Below are 21,774 nucleotides of genomic sequence, written 5' to 3'. Positions count from 1 at the left end.
TGGAGGAGTTCCCCCCTTCTCAAAGCCTGCTGGAGTGGGTGATGATGGATGGAGCTGGATGGAAATCCACCAGCTCCTTCTGTTGGACTATGTCGGTTTGCTTTTAACATAGTTTGAGGTTATGTTTGGCGTTGTTTGTTGTTGTTTTGTTTGTATTGGTTTGTTCTGTTTTCTTACTATGTTATATGTTAGATAATCTTGGTTGTAGTTAGTATCATATCGTTTGAATTCATCCATCCATCTTCAACCGCTTATCCGGATTTGGGGCCGCGGGGGTAACAGTTCCAACTGAGACCTCCAGACTTCCCTATCCTGAGCAACTTCCTCCACTCCCTCAGGGAGTATACCGAGGCGTTCCCAAGCCAGTTTGGAGGTATAATCCCTCCATCTGGTCTTTGGTCTGCCATGGGGTCTCCTCCCAGTGGGACGCGCATCGAGGACCTTCCTAGGAAGGCGCTTGGGGGGCATCCGTACTAGATGCCTGAACCACCTAAGCTGACTCCTTTACAAGTGTAGGAGCAGCGGTTCTACTCCAAGTCTCTCTCGGGTGACTGAACTTCTCACCCTATATACAATATATATTGTGCCATGCCACCTTCACCCGGAAGGCCTCCTACAGTATGTTTCCATGCTTACTGTATATGTATCACTGTCTGGACACACAACCTTGGGGATGGCTAGTGGAAATATACTCTGTACAGAGAGGCGCTACACTGTTTTGACTTTGACAGGTTACTGATACTAACTACGAGATCATGTTTGGGTTATAAGACCTATTGTTTAGAACCAATCAAAGGGTACACGGTCATATACTGTATTTATATATACGTGTATACTGTATGATGTACTGTAAAACCACCATTTTGGTTACAGGAAAACTTAGAGGACCCACTAGGGGAGTCCTGTGTACTGTATGTCTGCCTGTTTCTGATTATTTTTCCTCTCCAGAGTAAAATCCATTTGCACCTGGTTACACTCTCCTGTCTTATTTCCTGGTGAAGTATGTTGGTCTCATATGGGAATAAGAAACGAGTTGTTGTTGTTGTTTACAGAGAATTAATTTAACATTATATTGCTTTGTAAATAGACTAAGGCCGGGGTCTTCAATGTTTTCAGGTGAGGAACCCCTTAGCTGAGAGAGAGATGAAGCAAGGACCCCCACAACCTTTTCATAGATTCCATATAGTTTCATTGTTTGACAGCACGATCGATCATCAGTGTATTTTGGATTCATGTCAATTTGTGTTTCCAGATATTTAACCACTTTAACCGTCAATACTTAACAAACCTGACCTTTTACTCTGTACTTAGTCTGCTCTTTTTCCCCTCTACACGATCTACAAGCTCACAACGCCTTGCGCTGCGAGGCGTTGTGAGCTTGTAGATATTTTTGGCTAAAGTTCTCAGAATAAGGACACTATGGTTCAAGTGGTTAATATAAAAAAAGAGAAAGAAAAGCTTCTATCACACAAAGATTTGGAGGACCCCCTGCAGTAACTCTGAGGACCCCCCAGGGGTCCCGGACCCCCTGTTGAAGACCCCTGGAGTATGGTCTACTCGTTGTTTTTATCTCTGGAAAGCACTTTGGGTCAATTGCTGTTGTTTTTAAATGTGCTACAGTATATATAAATATATTTGACTTGACTTGACTTGATGGAGTTAAAAATCCCAGAGTGGTTCAGAGAAGAGGGCCGAGGATGGCGAGGGGCGGTATGTCGTTGGCGGATTAGATGAGATTGTGAAAGTGTGTGCGTATACCGGTATGTGTGTGTGTGTGTGTGTGTGTGTGTGTGTGTGTGCATGTGTGCGTACATGCATTTGTGTTTGTCCGCACAAGTGCCTGTTTTTGTGCAGAACCATGTGCTGTGCATGTGACTTTGCAGCATCACACAACTGCAACATTCCTCTAGTCTACACCCTTGACCGAGGACACTCCATGGCGTTCAGGGAATAACCAGCGTGCAGTAAGCCTTCACGTGCCACCACAGTCATGTGGATGTGCTCTGCGGTAGGGGGGGGGGGGTAGCTAGAGCTGGAGCGGAGCAGAGGTGGGCCCAGTGCACCTCATCCCCTCTGTGTATTGCAGGGGTCTTCAATGTTTTCAGGCCAAGGAGCCCTTAGTTGAGAGAGAGAGATGAAGCGGGGACCCCCCCACAACCTTTTCATAGATTCCATAGTTTGGCAGCACAATCATCAGTGTATTTTGGATTCATGTCAATTTGTGTTTTAAAATATTTAACCACTTGAACCATCGATACTTAATAAACTTGACCTTTCACTCTGTACTTAGTGTGCTCCTTTTCCCCTCTACAACAAAGCTCTTTGCCGAAAATAGCCGATCTACAAGCTCATCTACAAGCTCACTTGTGAGCTTGTAGATCTGCTATTTTTGTTCTCAGAATATGGACGCTAGGGTTCAAGTGGTTAATATAAAAAAGGAGAAAAAGGTTTCTATCACTCAAAGATTTGGAGGACCCCCTATAGTAACTCTGGGGACCCCCTAGGGGTCCCGGACCCCCTGTTGAAGACCCCTGGTGTATTGGATTCTCTTGCTAAACGTAGACATTTGTGCGAGCGCAAGCACACAGCGTTATCTCTGTGAGTTGTCGCCTTAGTTGACAAGCATTGCTTCAAGCCCAATAACAATGTTTATGGACTACGGTGCCTGCAGAACAGAGATTGGCCATTATGGGTCTACTGTGACATCATCTATTATCTGTCCTCTTTCTCTCTCTCTGTCAAACGATCAATTTCTGTTTTGTCTTCTTCGCTCTTCATTTGTCTTTCTGTTTTTCTCTATCCTCTCTCTATCGCTCTCAATGATATACTGCACGTCTCTCTTATCTTTCTCACTCTCCTACCTTTTCAGTTCCTCCCATGAGCATAAAGTGCTTTATCACCTCTCAATCTCCCTTTCATTTTCCCTCTCGTTTCTGTCCATCCATTGCTTTAGCAGACACCACACACACACACACTACACACACACACACACACACACACACACACACACACACACACACACACACACACACACTCACAGCTATTCAGAGGGTGTATATTCTATAGCTTAGAAGGCTATAGGGCCTGACAGATACAGTAGCCAACTAGAACTGGACTCTGTCGAGGTGCCAACTTGCGCCTTGTGCACAAGTGGCCTACTGGTGATGCCAGTGGTGCACTCACCACTGGCATCACCAACTGGCTGTTAATGATGACGTTGCCAGAAACGCTGGTCCCTAGGGGCTTAAACACGGGCAGACACCGACATACATACGCAGCCGAACGCAGTATGAGGAGTGTCCACTGTGCCTCTAGCCTGATTTAGTCTGGTCCGGTGCATTTCAGAAACGGGACTTGAATTTGTTGAAGGAAGGTACTGGAGCAGACTGTTTAGGCCTCTTTTAATTATTTACAGGGTGCAGACAAGGTCATAGCATGGCGCGTCTACAAAATGGCTTAAATACATGGGAAACAGGCAGCCGAACGCAGTACTTGCACGCTCTGCTGGTGCAAGTAATTCAGAGTGTTTTGTAAAGGATGCAGCGTAACATACTAAACACATTGCACTATTTTCATGACATCTAAAATTGTTTTAACCACAGGGAGAAGCAAGGTCTGCCAGGGATGATGTTAGACATGGCAGAGATCCAGTGGTGGAAAAAGTAATCACATGTTATACTTGAGAAAAAGTAACAATACTGCAATTTAGAAATACTCTGTTACAAGTAGTCCGGAATTCAAATTTGACTTGAGTAAAAGTACAAAAGTATTGGTATCCAAATGTACTTAAACTAGAAGGTCGGCCGGCTACGCCGGCCTCCCCTCTAGGTCGCCGTGTTGCATCTATAGGAGTAGATATTCGTCGAAAACAAACCCCTGAGGTACAGGGTGGATTTGATCAGATTCCATTGCAATTGGGCAGTTTATGTTGCTGTTACAATTAAACAGCACAACATGCACCAACAACCAGTTGTGAGTCAGGCACCAAAAGGCCTTGGGTTAGGGTTAGGGTTTGATGCGTAGACTGTATGTGGACTGGAATCCTGCTTTATTTTCCCTTGCTGCTTTCTTTAGCTTTTTCCTGCTTGGCCACTGCTTGCAGCTATATTTGATTGTTGCACATTTGTCTGTGTTTGTTGGTGTGTAAAAGGCACACATACTAATGTCGACATTGTAGAAGCTAACAACACTGCCGTGGAGTTCTATATCTGTGTTTATCAATCTATGTATGTATCTATCTACTATATTATAATATATGCTATATACTACCAGTAAGACGGCCTAAGGGCAAGCTAAGGATTATTATCATTAATTAAGCTATTTATTTATTTATGTATTTATTGGTGGTACATTTATTATGGAGAGAAGTGACTGTTATGCCTCTGCTCTTTCTGTGTGTGTAATGGCCAAATATGTTTTTTTTGTTTTTTTTTAAAGTTTTTTGAGAAAAAAAAAGTTTTTTGAAAAAAGGTTTTTTGAGAAAAAAAAAGTTTTTTGAGAAAAAAAAAGTTTTTGGGGAAAAAAAAAGTTTTTTGAGAAAAAAAAAATTGAGAAAAAAAATGTTTTTGAGAAAAAAAAATTGAGAAAAAAACTTTTTGAGAAAAAAAAAAGTTGGAAAAAAAAAAGTTTTGAAAAAAATAAAACGTATTGGTGATGCGATGACGTGGTGTATACGGATGTTACTGCGATTGAGGTGAAAGAGAAAGTGGAAAGTTGTGAGCTAACTATTAGCTATTTTTGTGTGTGTGTGTGTGTGTGTGTGTGTGTGTGTGTGTGTGTGTGTGTGTGTGTGTGTGTGTGTTCTGGCTACGCCCCCCTCGGTTGAAATTGGATCCGCCGGTCCCATAGCTGGGAATACGAGCCAATCACCGGTCACCATGGCAACGGGGGGCCAATGATAGAGTTATGGGCGGTATTATTCCCTACGTTCTCCTCCCTACTCCCTACGTTCTCCTCCCTACCGTTGAGTTGTAGGATGCGGCTTTTGCTCAATTGTATATGTCACGGTTTGTTAGAGAAACAGGACGGTCGAGAAACGGAGCACTCGTGGTGCCGCACGGGGCGGAACAAGTGGTCGCCCACAACAACGTCCTCCAGGCGGAGCCGCTCGATTGTCCACGACATTGCAAGCGGTGCGAAGGCCAGCGGACCTTGGTCCTGCTCTTCGCCCCCGAGCGTCGCAGGCGCGAGTGGCCGCGAAGAGCGGGCCAGGGCCGCGCGGCCGGCGGAGCGCCGCGCGGGTTACGAAGCCGTGGTGAATGCAATCGTTATATTTATGCCCAGGCCGTAAGGCCTGGGCAAGCCCACGATAAACGCTCATAGTAAGCTAATGGCTAAGCTAATGGCTAAGCTAATGGCTAAACACCGCCCAGCTAGGCTAGTAAATAAAGTAAGAGAGTCGCAAACGAGTGACGTCAGCGCCTGCACTAGTGAATGGCTGTCTATGGGCTGTCGTCGCCATCTGGTGGTGATTAGTGTGTGGTGAACGACAAAACAAGCGCTCTTACTCTTACCGTCCTGAGTTACCCAAACATACTGTAACATATATATAAGATTACCAAAAGTAAATGTATTAATACTAATAATACTAATAAGTACAAGCTCACAACGCATCGCAATGCGATCGGCTATTTTCAAATAGCCTATGTATGAAATAGGGCTAAAAAGTGGGTTATTGTATGTTTTACAATTTAATAATTTATATATTCAAAGTAACTAGTAACTCAAGTTTTTAAATAAATAGTAGTAGTGGAGTAAAAGTACAATATTTGGATCCGAGATGTAGTGGAGTAGAAGTAAAAGTATTGGAAATTAGAAATACTCAAGTTGTACTTAAGTACATTACTTAACTAAATGTACTTAATTACACCACCTGCAGAGATCCTATACTCCTTTAGCCCGAGGGCCTAGCCATCAACAACGACGGCAGAAGGGAAGAGAGGATGTATTGTCTGGGATTTGAAACATGAGAGATACAAACAGGCACATATAGATGTAGATGTGCATGGGAGCAGAACCATGGAATGTATGGATGGAGGTTAGGTTACAGGTGAAAGGTCTCACAATGCCAATAAGTCACATTTTGCAATTTCATGCATTTCTTGCAGTAAGAAAAAAAGAAAGGAAGAAAAGAAGCGGAGAGAGTGAAGAGAAAGGGTCATTGAACTCCTTGGCAGTTATTTCTGAGTGCAGGCAGGGTGGTGAGATATAGATAGAGGCAGGGGCGTCACAAGAGGGGGGAAAAGTGGAACTGAGTTACTCGGTCCCAAGGTGGAGGGGCCTTAATTATATTATACTTTAGCTATTGAAAAATAGCAGATATACAAGCTCGTAGCGTGGCACAACTACGAGCTTGTATATCTGCTATTGTTGAAAAGTCGTGAAAATGTTTGCAAATCTTTGAATATATGTATTTTTTAAGCGAACATTTGTAACTCAAATTTTGCTTCTGGGGGTTTCCCTGGAACTAAATATTTTGAGATGGGGGTCCGTGGGCCAAATACATATCATTTTGGGGGTCCTTGACATGAAAAGGTTTGAGCACCACTGACATAGAAACATAGGTTATTCAAAAAACCTTAGAAGGATTTGAAATATTCAAAGACACATTTTCACGTTTCTTTTTTTCAAAAATAGCAGATGTACTCGGTGCCGCGCTGTGAGCTTGTATATCTGCTATTTTTCAATAGTTAAAGCACAAAATGTGAGTGAATCCTTGTATCCAGGGCCCCGAATGTGGTGCGACGCCCCTGGATAGAGGTGGAGACGGGAGGAGGAAGCCTCTGGAAGAGAGCCAAATGAGGACTGGATATTATGAGAGCACTTTCACTGTACGGTTCACTGGGGTCTCTGTCCTATCACCTCATCATTACACTGCCAAGAAACTAGATTCTGTCCTGCTGCTGTCTCCGTTGGCCCCATTCTATATTCCACTGCACTCTTTGGAGCACCATGGTTTCTAGACACACATTTTTATTTAAACGAATGTGAAATATATACAGTATGCTTGGACCTTGGTGACCGTGGAGTCGTGGACAGGCATGCCCGTCCTCGTCTGGCCCTGAATCTGGGGGAAGAGAAGAGATGCAGGGCAGTCGTTTTCTGCCATGTGAAAAGGGGGTTTTGTGGAGCGGTGTTCTCCCTGTGGTCAAATGGATAGCAGAGACGATAGAGTTTCTCTTGCTCAGCTCAATCCCACAGTGGGGAGTGTGTGTGCGTGCATTCGTTCGTGCGTGTGTGCGTGTCTGCGTGCGTGTGTGCGCACGGGTGTGCGTGTGTGACTGTGCGCTTGTGTGCGTTTGGCTGGCAGTGCTCTTTTCCCCTCCTTATCTGTGTCTGTTTATCTGTGTTAGAGTTTCAGCAAAACACAAAGGACAAGCAGGTCACTGCCACTGCAGCCCACTGTCCCTTCTCCAACAGTGTGGGTGCGTGCGTGAGACAGAGAGAGATTTAGATAGAGAGAAGGGGGAGGGGGGGGGGGGGGGGGGGGGATTGTACTTGGCAGTTGAATGAGAGGGGGGCGATGATTGTACAAAAATAAACTCAATGTTTTGACATTGCTACTTCACATCCCTATACTTTTATGCTATCCACAAGGAAGCATTTCACTGTTTTTCTTTTTTTTTTCAAGGGTAAAGGTCAAAAAAGTTTTCCCACGCTTCAAAACATTTAGAGGACAACCCCCTTCCACTGTTTATCAGTTTATCAGTGCGTCCCACAGTCAACACACTCCACAGGGCATCAGTAGCACATGAATAATGAATGCCAATGCTGCAACTCTTTTAACTTTTGCGTCCCTATTTTGGGCACATCATTTGCAGTTCTGTTCAAGACGTAGCATTATGGTATGTAGATGTGCGACATCTATTGGCATCTTTTTACAGCTTATGGCTGGACCTGACAATCTGTAATTGGTCAAAGGAAACCTTGTAACATGTAATTGAACATTGAATATGCAGGTTGCAAATGTAAGTTGGGACAAAATATGGTACTAAAATTGAGAAATGGTTGGTGACAATACTGTATGTTTAGTAGCAGTCATCATTGCCAGAGGCATGTGCTAGTCTGCCACAGACTGCCAGTCATGCTATTTTGTCGGTTCCTTCAGCGAAAAACCCATGTGGCCTGTTTCGTACTTAGTCTTATGGTGTCACGCAAAAATAGCAGCTTGTAGATCAGAGGTCTTCAACAGATGGACCCCTAGGGGGTCCTCAGAGTTACTCCAGGGGGGCACCAAATCTTTGTGTGATAGGATCATGTTTTTACATTAATCACTGGAACGCTAACATCCCTATTCTAGTGGAACATTAGCCAAAAGATAGCAGATCTACAAGCTCGCGAGGCGTTGTGAGCTTGTAGATCTGCTATTTTTTGGCACAGAGGATTGGTGTAGAGGGAAAATAAGAGCAGACTAGCAGGTATTGACAGTTCAAGTGGTTAAATGTATGAAAATACACATTAATCCAACCTACACAGATGATACTGTGCTGTCAAACAAGTCTAAGCTGTATCAGAAATCGATGAACATCTGCAACACAATTTTATATGATATGTAGTGGGGGTCCCTGCTTCATCTCTCTCTCAGCTAAGGGGTCCTTGGCCTGAAAACGTTGAAGACCCCTGTTGTAGATCGTGTCATGACTGGGGGGGGGGGGCTAGGGTTCAAGTGGTTAAGTGCGCCAATCAATTATTTGTGCTCCTCTCTTCTCCATGACCAGGCGGCTGCTGAGTTTGCCAAGGCCCAACTTCCTGACGCTCTGCGGCAGCAGCTCCTCACCTACGAGCGACAGAAAGAGAGTGAAAAGGAAAAGGACAAAGAGAAGGACGACAAGAAGGAGACTGTTGGCCTGTCCTATCCTTCTATCCTGGAGAAGCAGATCCTAGCTTTGGACAGAGAAATGGTGCACAAGCTCTCTGCCTCTTACAATGAAGCAGGTATACACTGTCAATACTCTATACAATATGCATGCGTGTGCACGTGTGTGCGTGCATGTGTGTGTGTGTGCGTGCGTGCGTATGTGCGCGCGCACACACACACACCCCAACCCGCCATTAACATCCACACAATCATGTACCGTTATGTGCATATACTGTACTGTACGCAACATTGCAAATATGTTTGTGCATTTGCATGTGTATGACCTTAGAGGCCTTTGGGGTTGTTGTATTTTCCAAAAATGCGAAGACACACATGCGCACGCACACACACGCGCACACACGCGCACGCACGCACACACACACGTGCATGCACACACACGCGCACACACGCACACAAAATGAACGCTGAGGATATTACTGTGCAGGTTCAGTTTCCTCTCACCCGCACCTCATCATGTGAGGTACATCACTGATGCACTCTGCCAAATGGTGTTGATCATTACTGAAAGCGTCATAAAGCAGTGGGCCATTACCAGACCTCTGGCGTACTATTTGTCCACTCTCTGGTGCATGCTTTTGCTTTCTCTCTCTCTCTCTCTCTCTCTCTCTCTCTCTCTCTCTCTGGCGCTCTCTCTCTCTCTCTCGCTCTCATTTCAAGGTGCCTTATAATGCTGCCTGCAAAGTATTATTTTCTGCTGTACTGTTTCACTTGACTGTTGGTGAATAGTGGCTGCCAGCGGCCTCAGGCCATGCTTATTCAGCTGTTTAAATACAGCCTGATCTTCGTGAGGCTTGTAGTAATTATCTCTGAAAGGAAGGAGGGGGGGTGGGGGGGGAGTGATGGATAGGAACAGGGTGGAGGGGGTGCCGGAGGGGAAGGAGGATGCATGTGTAGGAGATTTAGTTACATGATAAAAACAACAGGCATATGAAACGGCAGCGATTAGAGAGACCACAATAAAATAAATTGGTTGACCTCAGAGGGTGAGGAGGGACAGTCTGGGCTGACGAGAAAATATCAAGACCACGTCAAGATTGTATATTTGTTTCCTAGCCTATTAAGTTAACAACATACTTAACATCCAAAGGTCAACAGTCCAAATGACTAATTTTTATTTATTTAGAGATACTGATTATGTCCTGCCTTTCTTTCTTGCAAATTATCCTTCCTAACTATTAAGATTAGTGTGCGCTATTAATACAGCACTTGGGGAGCAGTTAAGACAGTATCTTACTCAGTGACACTTCGATACGTATACTGTACTGGCCAGAAGTGGGGGCCATCTGATTCCTAGATTTTGTCAAAACATTTTCAAAAAACATTCCCCCAAAATCAAAGATTTTTGTGAAAAGCAAATATATATAATGATTTTTCAAAGTCATTTAATTCATAAATAAATAAATATAAAATCCATAAATTAGAAAACAAATGTTTAAGAAGTAGTGAAAAATAGCCAATCTGCTGTTTTCACTAGTTTGGGTCCCGGGGCAAATGTCTGATCTCTCTTTTGGGTCTAGACCTGAAACGTTGGGAACCACTGACCTATGGCCACCCTCTGCTTCTGTCGAAACCTGCTGGCTCACCTTAGTCCACACTAGTCCTCACCGTTCCATATGAAGGAGACGCTGGTGTGGTGACAATAATCACACTTCCTGCCTGGCTTCTCTCTGTCGAATGCAGGCTTGAATGGATGCTCAGCCAAGGCCGGCGGCACCGCGGTGGATTCGATCCCTCTAGTCCAGTGTTTCTCAAACTTTTAAATTTGAAGGTCTCCCTTTAACTTTGACAGCGTACAAATGGAACGGGTCCATTTGGTTCCATTTGTACGCTGCCACACAGCCACAAGGTTCAAGTAGGCACACCTCTAGGTTGACTTGTTTAGGATGTGAGAAGAGGGAGAACAAAATTGAGACTGAGAGCTTTATAATGTCTATATGCTTACTATGCACGGATGTTAAAAGCACTAAAAACTGAGATAAGGGAAATGCAATCTATGCAGGGCTGACAGAGAGTGGCAGATAACACTATTATTCAGCATATCAAGGGGAAAAACAGATATTGATTGCTCTCTCATTATAAAGAGTGCCACACTGCATTCTCAGGAATGGAACATGAACATCACTTTAGCAATATGCTCCTCTCTAAAACACTTTGACTAGCTCACCTCTGATTGGCTCAGCCATGTGAGTTGAGTGTGATGGAGAGAGAGAGAGAGAGAGAGAGAGAGAGAGAGAGAGAGAGAGAGAGAGAGAGAGAGAGAGAGAGAGAGAGAGACAGGGACCACAAGAGTGATGTAGGGCAGGGGTCTTCAACAGGGGGTCCGGGACCCCTAGGGGGTCCTCAAGAGTTACTACAAGGGGGCCGCCAAATCTTTGTGTGATAGGATCATGCTTTTTACATTAACCATTTGAAACCTAGCACCCCTATTCTGAGTGGAACATTAGCCAAAAATAGCCAAAACAACGCGCTGCGAGGCGTTGTAAGCTTGTAGATCGATTATTTTTGGAAAAGAGGTTTGTAGAGGGAAAAGAGGAGCAGAACTAAGTATTTGACGGTTCAAGTGGTTAAATGTCTGAAAATACACATTACTCCAACATGATGTCAAACAAGTCTAAGCTGTCTAATATTTGTAATCTGCAACACAATTTTATACAATATGTAGTGGGGGTCCCTGCTTCATCTCTCTCTCAGCTAAGGGGTCCTTGGCCTGAAAACGTTGAAGAACCCTGATGTAGGGTCATCTCATAATTGAGGTACTGTACAGTCATTCACTACAAAGAGAGAAAGAGAGAGAGAGAAGGGAAGTTATTATAGTGTTGAAGGTTGGGGTTGGGGAAGGTCCCCCTGAATGACAAAGCACAGTACACACACAGGCACGTCAGTTTGCTCACGTGTAAGTTGACAGGGGAGTCCACCGAAAGAACCGCTGAGAGTGTCTGTTCCAGCTGAGCAATTCATATTCTGTCAAGGGTCTGAATTATTAGAGGACAATCAACTGCACTTGAAGCACAATAAGCAGCATTGTCCTCTATTACATTCACCTGTTCTTGACCTCGACATCCCCGAGCACCCCCTCCCCTTCCCTTATCTACATGAGTTGCACCTCTCAGACGTCATAATTCCTACCAATTCTCACCTGCTTGATCTGTTTCTTACACCCCTCCACGTTTCTCTCATACTATGTTTGGGCTGTACACTAAAGATGGGCTGACGCTAAGCTGACAAGTAATCTCACTGTCTGGCTACAAAAAATCTCTGCTGTTGTGCAGTTTGGACATCTAGGCTGGAGTGACGTCTAGTCCGGCTGCCCCTGAGGTGGGGTATGAAATTTGGTATATTGTTTATTTTATTTTATTATTGGTCTAAAATATTGTCTATAGCCTATACATACAGTCATGAATCCACCTGCTGACTGCCTGTCAGCATTGAGCAATTTCTTTAAAAAAAGTTAAAAAAAGTTTGGGGCCCATCACTTAATATACACTATACTATAAAGGGGAAAAGAAATCTGCTTTAAGTAGCATGTGATGGGTCAAACTAGGGGATTTTAATTATTCTGAATCCATTGCAAGCATTTGATTGGCATAAAAAACATTCCGTGGGCCAAGAAACAGCCCCACAAAACTATTATGATGAGTCATCACTTTTCACAATTTTGTGGGGGGCTTTTTTTTTAGCCCAAGGAATGTTTTTCAAGCAAAGCAAATGCTTGCAATGGATTCAGAATTATTAAAATCCCCTAGTTTGACCACTCAGATGCTACTTAAAGCAGATTTTTTGGGGGGGGTATTTTTTTTTTATGTGAATGGGCCCACACTTTTACCCCCTATAAAATAATGTTCTCAATGCTGACAGGCAGTCAGCAGGTGGTTTGAATGTATATATAGACATTTTAGGCCAATAAAAAAAACTATATACCAAATGTCATACTTAATCCAAGCAAGGCCTTTTGCCATGAGTCTCAGGGGGATCAGGTGAGCAGGTAATTGTTTTAAATTGTAGCCCCTTTGTATCTGCTTCAACAATTGAACTATTCAGGACGCTCTGCCCCTCACTTGTGTTATAGCCGGGGCCAGGATTATGCTTGGAGAGAGGGGGGATGTGAGGGAGGGAGAGTGGGTGACAGAGATACCATCTCAATTTTGCCCGTCTCCCCCAGAACAAGTGCACATCAGATTTATCCCCTAGCAGCCTGTTCATCCTTTCATTGTTTATGGAGGAACAGTAGCACTCTAAAGAGAGATAAGGGAGATGGTGCCTAGGAGCAGAAAGTCTATTATGGAAACAGTGTGGTGTTCAGTTAGCCTTTTATGTTGATGTGACATGTCTTTAGGGCACAAATAAAGATGCTTACAGAACAGTCAGACAAACATGCAAACATACTGTACATACAATACATGCATAAACACACATTCGTTATTTATCCAGCCATGATAGATCTTGCCGGGTGTAACAAAACAAGCAAGGAGTAGAATAATTGTTTAATTTCAAGCAGGGTTCAGGCTTTGAATCAATTTATTCAACAAGTCTTATATTGCATTTTTTAAATGGGTTTGCCTTTATTGATAGTACAGTAGGTAGATAGGAAACAGGGACGGGAAGTGAACTAACCGGCTCTGAGATGTTAGCCTAATTTGCCAAGTTGCATGAGCTGTCCAGAGTTTTAATTTAAATGGAAGAGTGAAATGAATACTCAGGATTTTACATTGTGTGCTGGCATACCATAATAGCGGGCAGGGATATGCTTGGCCGCAGATTCAGCCCGGGAAAAAGAGTTGGAGAGGCCCTCATTGCACGCTATAGAGAGAGATCTCTCTATAGAGAGAGATCTCTCTCTATAGCACTGCTGCAAGATTTGTGACAAAGTGACAAGCCAGTGGGCCAATAACATGAGTTATATTTCGTCATTGTGGGGTGGAAACCTTGTATGTCCAAAACCGTTTGTTTTGTATTTATCATTTTAAAAATGATTTAAACTAGTGAAAACAGCCGATCTACAAGCACACAACGCCTCGCGGTGCGAGGCGTTGTGTGCTTGTAGATCTGCTGTTTTCACTACTTTTGTGCGAAGGCCTTGTATGATGAAGCAGGGCTTCATCAAATATGAAACTTGGAGATACGAGGTTTCTGCCCGACAGTGACGATTTACTTTGTTGGCCGCCCAGCCCCCAAAATGGAACAAAGGCCGTCATTTTATTTTAATTATTTTCCCAATGGCCGGCCTGGACCGGCCGGGAATGAACCGGCCGTTCGGGAGTTGTCCCGCTTTTCCCAATGGCCAGCACGTACCTGAGAGCGGGGAAGGGCTGGGCTCGGATAATTGGGAAATGGTGTGCTAGGAAGTCACCTCTGTCCATTATCGTTATCTCCATAGGAACCAGATAAGGATAATTAGCCAGGCAGCGTCACACAGAGATGCAGAGTGGCAGCGTGAGCCCGAGTCACAGGATTAGCTACAAATGTGTTATGTGATGACATAAAGGACATGATGTAATGAACAGAAATATATTTAAGACTGCTGTATATCAATAAGCAAATGGGTCTTCCTGGTATCCTTCACTACAGGTACCATTATCTTTGTGTTTTTATTTTTTCCTTCCCACTCTGTAAGTATTTCTCCTCTTTCACTAAGTCAGGCGTCTTCAATGTTTCCAGGCCAAGGACCCCTTAGCTGAGAGAGAGATGAAGCAGGGACCACGAGATTCCATAATAGTTTCATCGTTTGACAGCACAATCATCAGTGTATGTTGGATTCATGTAAATGTGTGTTATCAGATATGTAACCACTTGAACCGTAATTTTTTTCCCCTCTACACCAAACCTCTTTGTCAAAAATAGCCGAAAAATAGCGCTGCGAGGCGTTGTGCACTTGTAGATCCGCTATTTTTGGCTAAACCTCTCCGAATATGGACGATAGGGTTCAAGTGGTTAATATAAAAAAGGAGAAAAAGAGTTTCTATCACACAAAGATTTGGAGGAACCGAACCCTGTAGTAACTCTGAGGACCCCTAGCGGTCCCGGACCCCCTGTTGAAGACCCCTGCACTAAGTTATAAATCTCTTTCCTCTTCTCTGTCCCACTTTCCTTTTATTTTTTTTTAAACTATATCCGCTCCAGGCATCTCCATATGTTTGGTCTCTGAATGGCTGAAATGATTGGGGAAACTATTCACCAGGGAATTGAACTAGTTTAATTTCATTGAACCTTTCTGAAAAGGCCCATTCTAAAGCTCTTCCTACAGGGGCTGTCAGGCGGCGGTGCAAACATGACACCAAGGTGTCCGTGGAACGTACCGTACTTTAGGGATGTTTCAGAGAGTTCAGAGGTAGTTCAAGTTCACACTGTGACATTGATGCCAGCAGCCTTTGTTCTCAGAACACAGTGACCCCAGGAGGACACGAAGAGAGAATGCAGTCATTGTGTATGTTTTTGCCCTGTTTGCTGGAGTCCAATGAACATAACTATACTGCAGTTTACAGTTTACAGTTTGGGCATTTAGCAGACGCTTTTTTTTTTTTTTTTTTTTCCTATTAAAGATTTTTTTTGGGGCTTTTTATGCCTTTATTCGATAGGACAGTAGACTGACAGGAAATGAGGAGAGAGATGGGGAATGACATGCGGCAAAGGTCATCCGGATCGGGAATCGAACCGGCGACGCCTGCAGGCATCATAGCCTAGTATGTGGTATGTGCCTTGACCACAAGGCCAGCGGGCACCCCTTAGCAGACGCTTTTAATCAAAGCGACTTACAATAAGCAGGTAATACATCAATATAATAAGCAAGATAATATGTCAGTACATCAACAACAATACAACAAATGCATATAAATCTAGATTTTTTTATTTTATCATAGCATAGGTAGATCACGCACCAGTAAAATCAGTAAAAAAAGAAATAAAAACTTCTAAAACCTAAAAAATGCTATCTAGCTTCATGTGTGGTCATCGAGGGAAGGGGAGTGTTACAGTAGTGCTATGGGTTTAGGTGGAGTCTGAAGAGGTGAGGCTTCAGTCCACGGCGGAAGCTAGGGAGTGAATCTGTTGTTCTAAGTGCGACAGGGAGTTTATTCCACGGTTTGGGGGCCAGGCAGGAGGGCAAATTGTCTAGGACGAGTGGTCCACTCTCTCTCTCTCTCTCTCTTCCCTCCTCAGGGTGGTCCAGGGGTGTCAATTGGGTATGGCAGGGGTATGCAGCTGCCATACCCTGGGTCCAAGGGGGAAAATAAAAGCTACTTTTAAATATAAATCCATGAATGTCTCTTTGTCTATCTGTTATGGTATGGCAACATGACTGGTGTCTTGCACGCGCGCGAACACCAGTCATGTTGCCATACCTTAGCTTTTTCTGAACTGACGCCACTGGGGTGGTCCAATCCTGTACACCCCCCCCCCCCCCACACACCACCAAAACACACACACACACACACACACACACACACACACACACACACACACACACACACACACACACACTTTCTTTTTGTCATTTCTTTCTCCTCTCTTGCCGTCTCTCTGGTCTTCTTGTCTCAGTTTTATGGGAGCAGATGGCCAAACAGGCAGATCTGTCTTCTCTCTACAGGGCCTTGGATCTCACAATAGGCCTCAGAGCCTCAGCCCAGTCTCGGCTCTGCCTGGCTGAGAAACTAAACAAAGACAGGGACACAACAGAAGAAAGAACAGCAACCACCCGAAGAGGAGGAAGAAGAGAGAGCCTTTTTGAAGTGCTTTCTTCAAGGCATTGTTTGCAGCCACAGATGTTTAGATAGGCATTGGATATGTTTTTGTGCATTAAAGCAGTGGTTCTCAACCTGTGGGGGTCCCCAAATTATTTTGGGGGGTCCCCAGTTGATTAACTTAATGTGCAACATTGTTTTCTCACTCAACAGTAAACAAACCAACATAAAGTTTAAGTGTATAGAAGGTATCTGCACATTTCTGAAGTGACAATTTAAGGACCTTTTAATACCTCTAAAATGACAAATTAAACACTGGTCAAATTGTCAAATATTAGAGGCCGAAATTGTGAAAATAGCCGATTGCGAGGCGTTGTGAACACGTAGATCTGCTATTTTCACAATAGAACCGTATTATAAAATATGCCTGAACTCTTAAAATATGATTATTTTGGGGGTCGCGGCCTGAAAAGGTTGAGAACCACTGCATTAAAGAATGTTTCTCCTGTTGTTTCTGACTCGGTTGAGGTCATTCTCAACACAGGTCCTGTCTCACCTCCCTCCCCCTTCTCTCCCACAGGCACTACATGTTTGGTGGCCCTGCTGTCCGACAAAGAGTTGATAGTGGCCAACGTCGGAGACTCACGTGGCGTTCTGTGTGATAAAGACGGCAACGCTGTTCCTCTGTCGCATGACCACAAACCTTACCAGCTCAAAGAACGCAAGAGGATAAAGAAGGCTGGTGAGCATGCATTTTTGTGCGTCAGTACTGAAGGTATTTTCACATCTGATTCAGAGCAGATGGACTTGGCTTTAGTTGAAGTTGGATAAAAGAAAACACCTGAGTTATACTTCTAGGGATGGGACGATATGAAGATTTCATGTCACGATTATTGTGACAAAAGAAATCGCGATTTACGATATTATCGCGATAATAAAGATCCATTGTCCTGGGGCGGAACATTTGCCAAAAAATAGCAGATCTACAAGCTCACAACGCGTCGCGACGCGTTGTGATAAGATCGCTTGTCGTCCCACCCCTAAAGTGAACATTGGACACATAGATCCTTGGTATTTGCCTCATATTAGTTTTTTTAATCTCATTTTCGGTGAGGTTAGTGATTAATGACTTAGGGCTGCACAATTAATAGAAGATAAACAAAAAATGTGATTTCATGATTCACAACTAGCCTAGTAAACGACCAACTTCCGTAATCCTAATTCACAACTATGTAATCATGAAACTTGGCAATTCAAACACCTTATTTGGAAGGCTGGCGCCCTTCTCTTCTGAGCATTACACAGAACACTATCACATCTACCCATCCATCAGGCTGACAGTGGAACAATAAAATCACAGAAGCCATTACAGACCACTGGACCAAAGATATGAACAGGGCAGTAAGAAAATGATAAAAACATAGTTTTACCCCCCAAATATTATGCAGAAATAATCAGGATTATCATTTTAGCCAAAATGGTAAAGCCATACTCAGACTATAGATTTCTTTAAATAATTGATCTCCCATCCCATCTGTATTTTTTGTCACCTAAAAGGCAATGGCAGCTTGCAATGGCAGCTTGCCAGATTTGGACATTCAGTTGGGCATTGAGATGGCTATCTGTCGCCATCTAATGGCCACTTTGGGTATTGGACATTGTCACATGCAGACAATCACTCTAGGTGGCACTTGTTTTTACACTGAACTAAACATGGTAGCTTAAAAACAAACACAATCATTGACATTATATAAATATTACACAAATGTTCTTTTTTAATGTAATAATTATATTGGAGTAACATTGTTACTGCAATAAGTCCACTCTCAAAAAAGTGAAAGAACACACCGTTTCTTCAAGATGAATTCAATGCACAGTTTTGTTTGATGCAAGACTTTTGCCACACTAGAATGCATAAACTATATTATATGTTTTTTACCTACTTGAGGAATTCATGGCATCTCTGTGAATGGTTAAATGTAATGTACATTATAAAGTGCATTGGATAACAGCACCATAGAATTGCAGACTATTTACAGAATGTCAACTATGATACCCATCAGCTGTCTGACCCGGTTGGTAACTTAGTCTTAGTGTCTAATGACTAATGCCCTGTTGATGCTGTCATACGAGGTGTTGCACATCGAACCAATGAGTGTCAACAAAAAAAAAAAAAGTCATTGAAATTTAATTCCTCCCAAGAGCAAACTGGTGTCCTTGTTCGGGAGGTGTAGAGTCGTCAAACCACAAATCTCAAACAGAACACCAAGAGCTGATTATGTTATTAGATTTCGCATAGATAATCGTGGAGTTAATATGTCTGGCACTGCTCTGATGAAAAGCCTTTCTCAGTGTAAGAAATGGTTCAGTGATGTCGGGTGATGAGCAGAACAGAACCTGACAGGATGCGTAATCTATCTATACTATAATTTTGCGAATGTCTGTCTGAGTGAGTGAGTGAGTGAGTGAGTGAGTGAGTGAGTGAGTGAGTGTCTGTCACAGCGTTTCTCCTCAGTGGCTGGAGCAATTGATCTGAAATCGCATCACCATTAGCATATGAACACACCTGACATAACTGTGAAGCCCGTTTGTCACTTTCACAAATCGCATGCTGTATATTAGCATTTTTATGGTGTATCTATATCTATTTAGCCTACAGTACCTTTTGTGACCACACATGTTAAGGGAGGGGCGCTGTTGTTCAGGCCATGCACAATCACACACAAACCCACACACACACACACACACACACACACACACACACGGGGGGGTGGGGTGGGGGGTGGGGGGGGTGGGGTGTGTGTGTGTGTGTGTGTGCAGGCGGGCGGGCGGGCGGGCGGGGGGGGGGGGGGTTCTGGCCCTGTTACAGATGTTGTCCAAAAATCATGCAGATCGGTACACAGTATCTCTGTAGCTGTTAAATGGAACGGGTATTTCTTACATTGATGCTCCTACATATTAGCATGCAAGCACCAGTTAAAGTTACTTTCCATCCCTCATATACTGTGTGCACAGTGCACATCCCATAACCCACACACTGCACATCATTTCGGAGCTCATATCTTTGAACGGGTAAGGGCTAGTCTAATGAAAACAAAGGAGAAATCTACATGCATATACGGTATATAGTATATATATGCCTTCAATATTCTCCATGTGTTATGAATCGATGCACAAGTGTTTTTTTTTGGATGCAAGCATTTAACCTTTGCCTCGTTTGGGTTAGAAAACATAAAACAATTACGAAAATATATTTTACCAAAGGGAAAATGACCATACATAAATTGTCTTAGATTCATTTTGGACTGGAGACGACTATACTAAAAATATAAAATGAATGTCAATGATGATTGATTTGTAAGGAGACGCAAAATCATAGTACTGTGTGTGTGTGTGTGTGTGTGTGTGTGTGTGTGTGTGTGTGTGTGTGTGTGTGTGTGTGTGTGTGTGTACTGTACTGTACTTCCACAAGATAATTGATTTTGTAATCTAAATCTTAGAATATTCTTCCTGCTTAGTAGGTCCAATTCTTTGGAAGTTATTTATTGTTACCAAATATGGGAGTCTGAAGCGTCTGAACACTTCCAGTGAAATTCCACAGTCGTGACTCTGCTACATACCGGATGTGAAATTAATTGAACCGTATCCAATAAAAACAATTGAATTCCCTTAACAAAATGGTTATGGAAAACACATTGGTGGGATTGATCCATATACTTTTATTTTCCTTTTGTTTACTGATAATCAACGGCATCATGGTTCATATAGATTAATGAAAGTCTGCTAATTGTATAGACAGAGGACAGCGGTCTTTCAACTGTGCTCTATGGTGGTATAGTGACCTAATATAATAAAGGTTATAAAACACTAGGTAAATAAAAAGGGGGGGGGGGGGGGGGGGGGGAGTATAATACAATATGGTAATACTTGTAGTATTATGTAATACAGTAAGTAATACATTGTAGGTATAGGGTTAGTTGCCCCTGCAAGCCAAATGACTTAATGATGACGTTATGATAACGTCCTCCGGTGACTCCGGTGACGTTCAGAACTAGGCCAGATCACAGCCCATATGGGGATGATCTTGAAGTCATATGGACTTATGGATTATTGTTATTGTTGGTAATGTTAGTTGAAATATGAGCACGTAAGGTTATATTCTGGGACATATCTGACTAGTTATGAATGATATTTATTTATCTGGCCTCGATCTGACCCGCTCTGATTAATCCAGGACATCCGTTTTCGTGGGCAGGATTTATGTTGGTTGAAATCAGGTGATATTCTAGGCCAGATCTGACTAGTCATGGTTTGACTTGATCTGGCCCCAATCGAGACGTCACTGATTGGTCCAGGTCCTGACCATGCTTGCTGGGATACACTTTTCTGTATTGGTCTTGATCACTGTCCATCAGACACACCGTCCTCATCTCTTATTCTCATGTTCTTCTCTTCTCAGACTCTTGTACATCAATGTTCTATTACTTACAGTATATCTCCTTTCTCACTCCCCCACTTTAACATTTTCTTCCTCTGTTTCCAGGCGGCTTCATCAGTTTCAATGGCTCCTGGCGAGTGCAGGGCATTCTGGCCATGTCTCGCTCTCTGGGTGATTATCCGCTGAAGAACCTAAATGTGATCATCCCCGATCCTGACATCATGTCCTTTGACCTGGACAAGCTTCGGCCGGAATTCATGATCCTTGCGTCGGATGGCCTGTGGGATGCCTTCAGTAACGAAGAGGCGGTCCGCTTCATCAAAGAACGCCTGGACGAGCCCCACTTCGGTGCCAAGAGCCTTGTCCTCCAGTCCTTCTACCGTGGTTGCCCCGACAACATCACTGTTATGGTGGTCAAGTTTAAAGGAGCTGCAGGGGGTGGTAAGGCCGCTGGGCAGTAGGGCACTAGTCACAACCTACCACTGTATGTATGTACTATGTTTGGATTTAGGTATTTATAAGATGGGCAGGCTTATGATGAAACATTTAAAACAAGACTGCAACTTATGGGGCATGACATGTAAATGGGAGCTAGCCATTCAATACATCTCTCTCTCTCTCTCTCTCTCTCTCTTCTTAATTTTACTGTTCATTTTACATTTGGTCTTGGCTGTATCTTTCAGTTACTACAGCATGAGCTAAGTCAAGGTTTGACATTGGGAGTGTGTGTGCACACGTTTGAGGGAGTGAGCGAAAGATAAAGGTGTTGTTGTCAGAGTGTTGAT

At 43.4% G+C, this 21,774-nt stretch overlaps 1 protein-coding gene across 1 annotated transcript in view; it reads left to right on the top strand.

The window, feature by feature from the left end:
- ppm1lb (protein phosphatase, Mg2+/Mn2+ dependent, 1Lb) overlaps positions 1 to 21,450 on the top strand; it is a gene marked incomplete at its 3' end in the record, with an annotated part of 64,011 nt that extends 42,561 nt beyond the window's left edge. The window contains exons 3-5 of the mRNA XM_080731450.1: positions 8,718 to 8,934; positions 17,132 to 17,293; positions 21,095 to 21,450. Of these exons, the coding sequence (XP_080587576.1) occupies positions 8,718 to 8,934; positions 17,132 to 17,293; positions 21,095 to 21,450 (735 nt within the window). The remainder of the gene's footprint in view (positions 1 to 8,717; positions 8,935 to 17,131; positions 17,294 to 21,094) is intronic.
- Between the last annotated feature and the right edge of the window lie 324 nt (positions 21,451 to 21,774).

Source organism: Nannobrachium achirus (genome assembly GCF_963921795.1).
Source record: "Nannobrachium achirus genome assembly, chromosome: 8".
In the NCBI taxonomy this organism is placed as follows: Eukaryota; Metazoa; Chordata; class Actinopteri; order Myctophiformes; family Myctophidae; genus Nannobrachium; species Nannobrachium achirus.
This window is presented reverse-complemented; position numbering and strand designations above follow the sequence as displayed.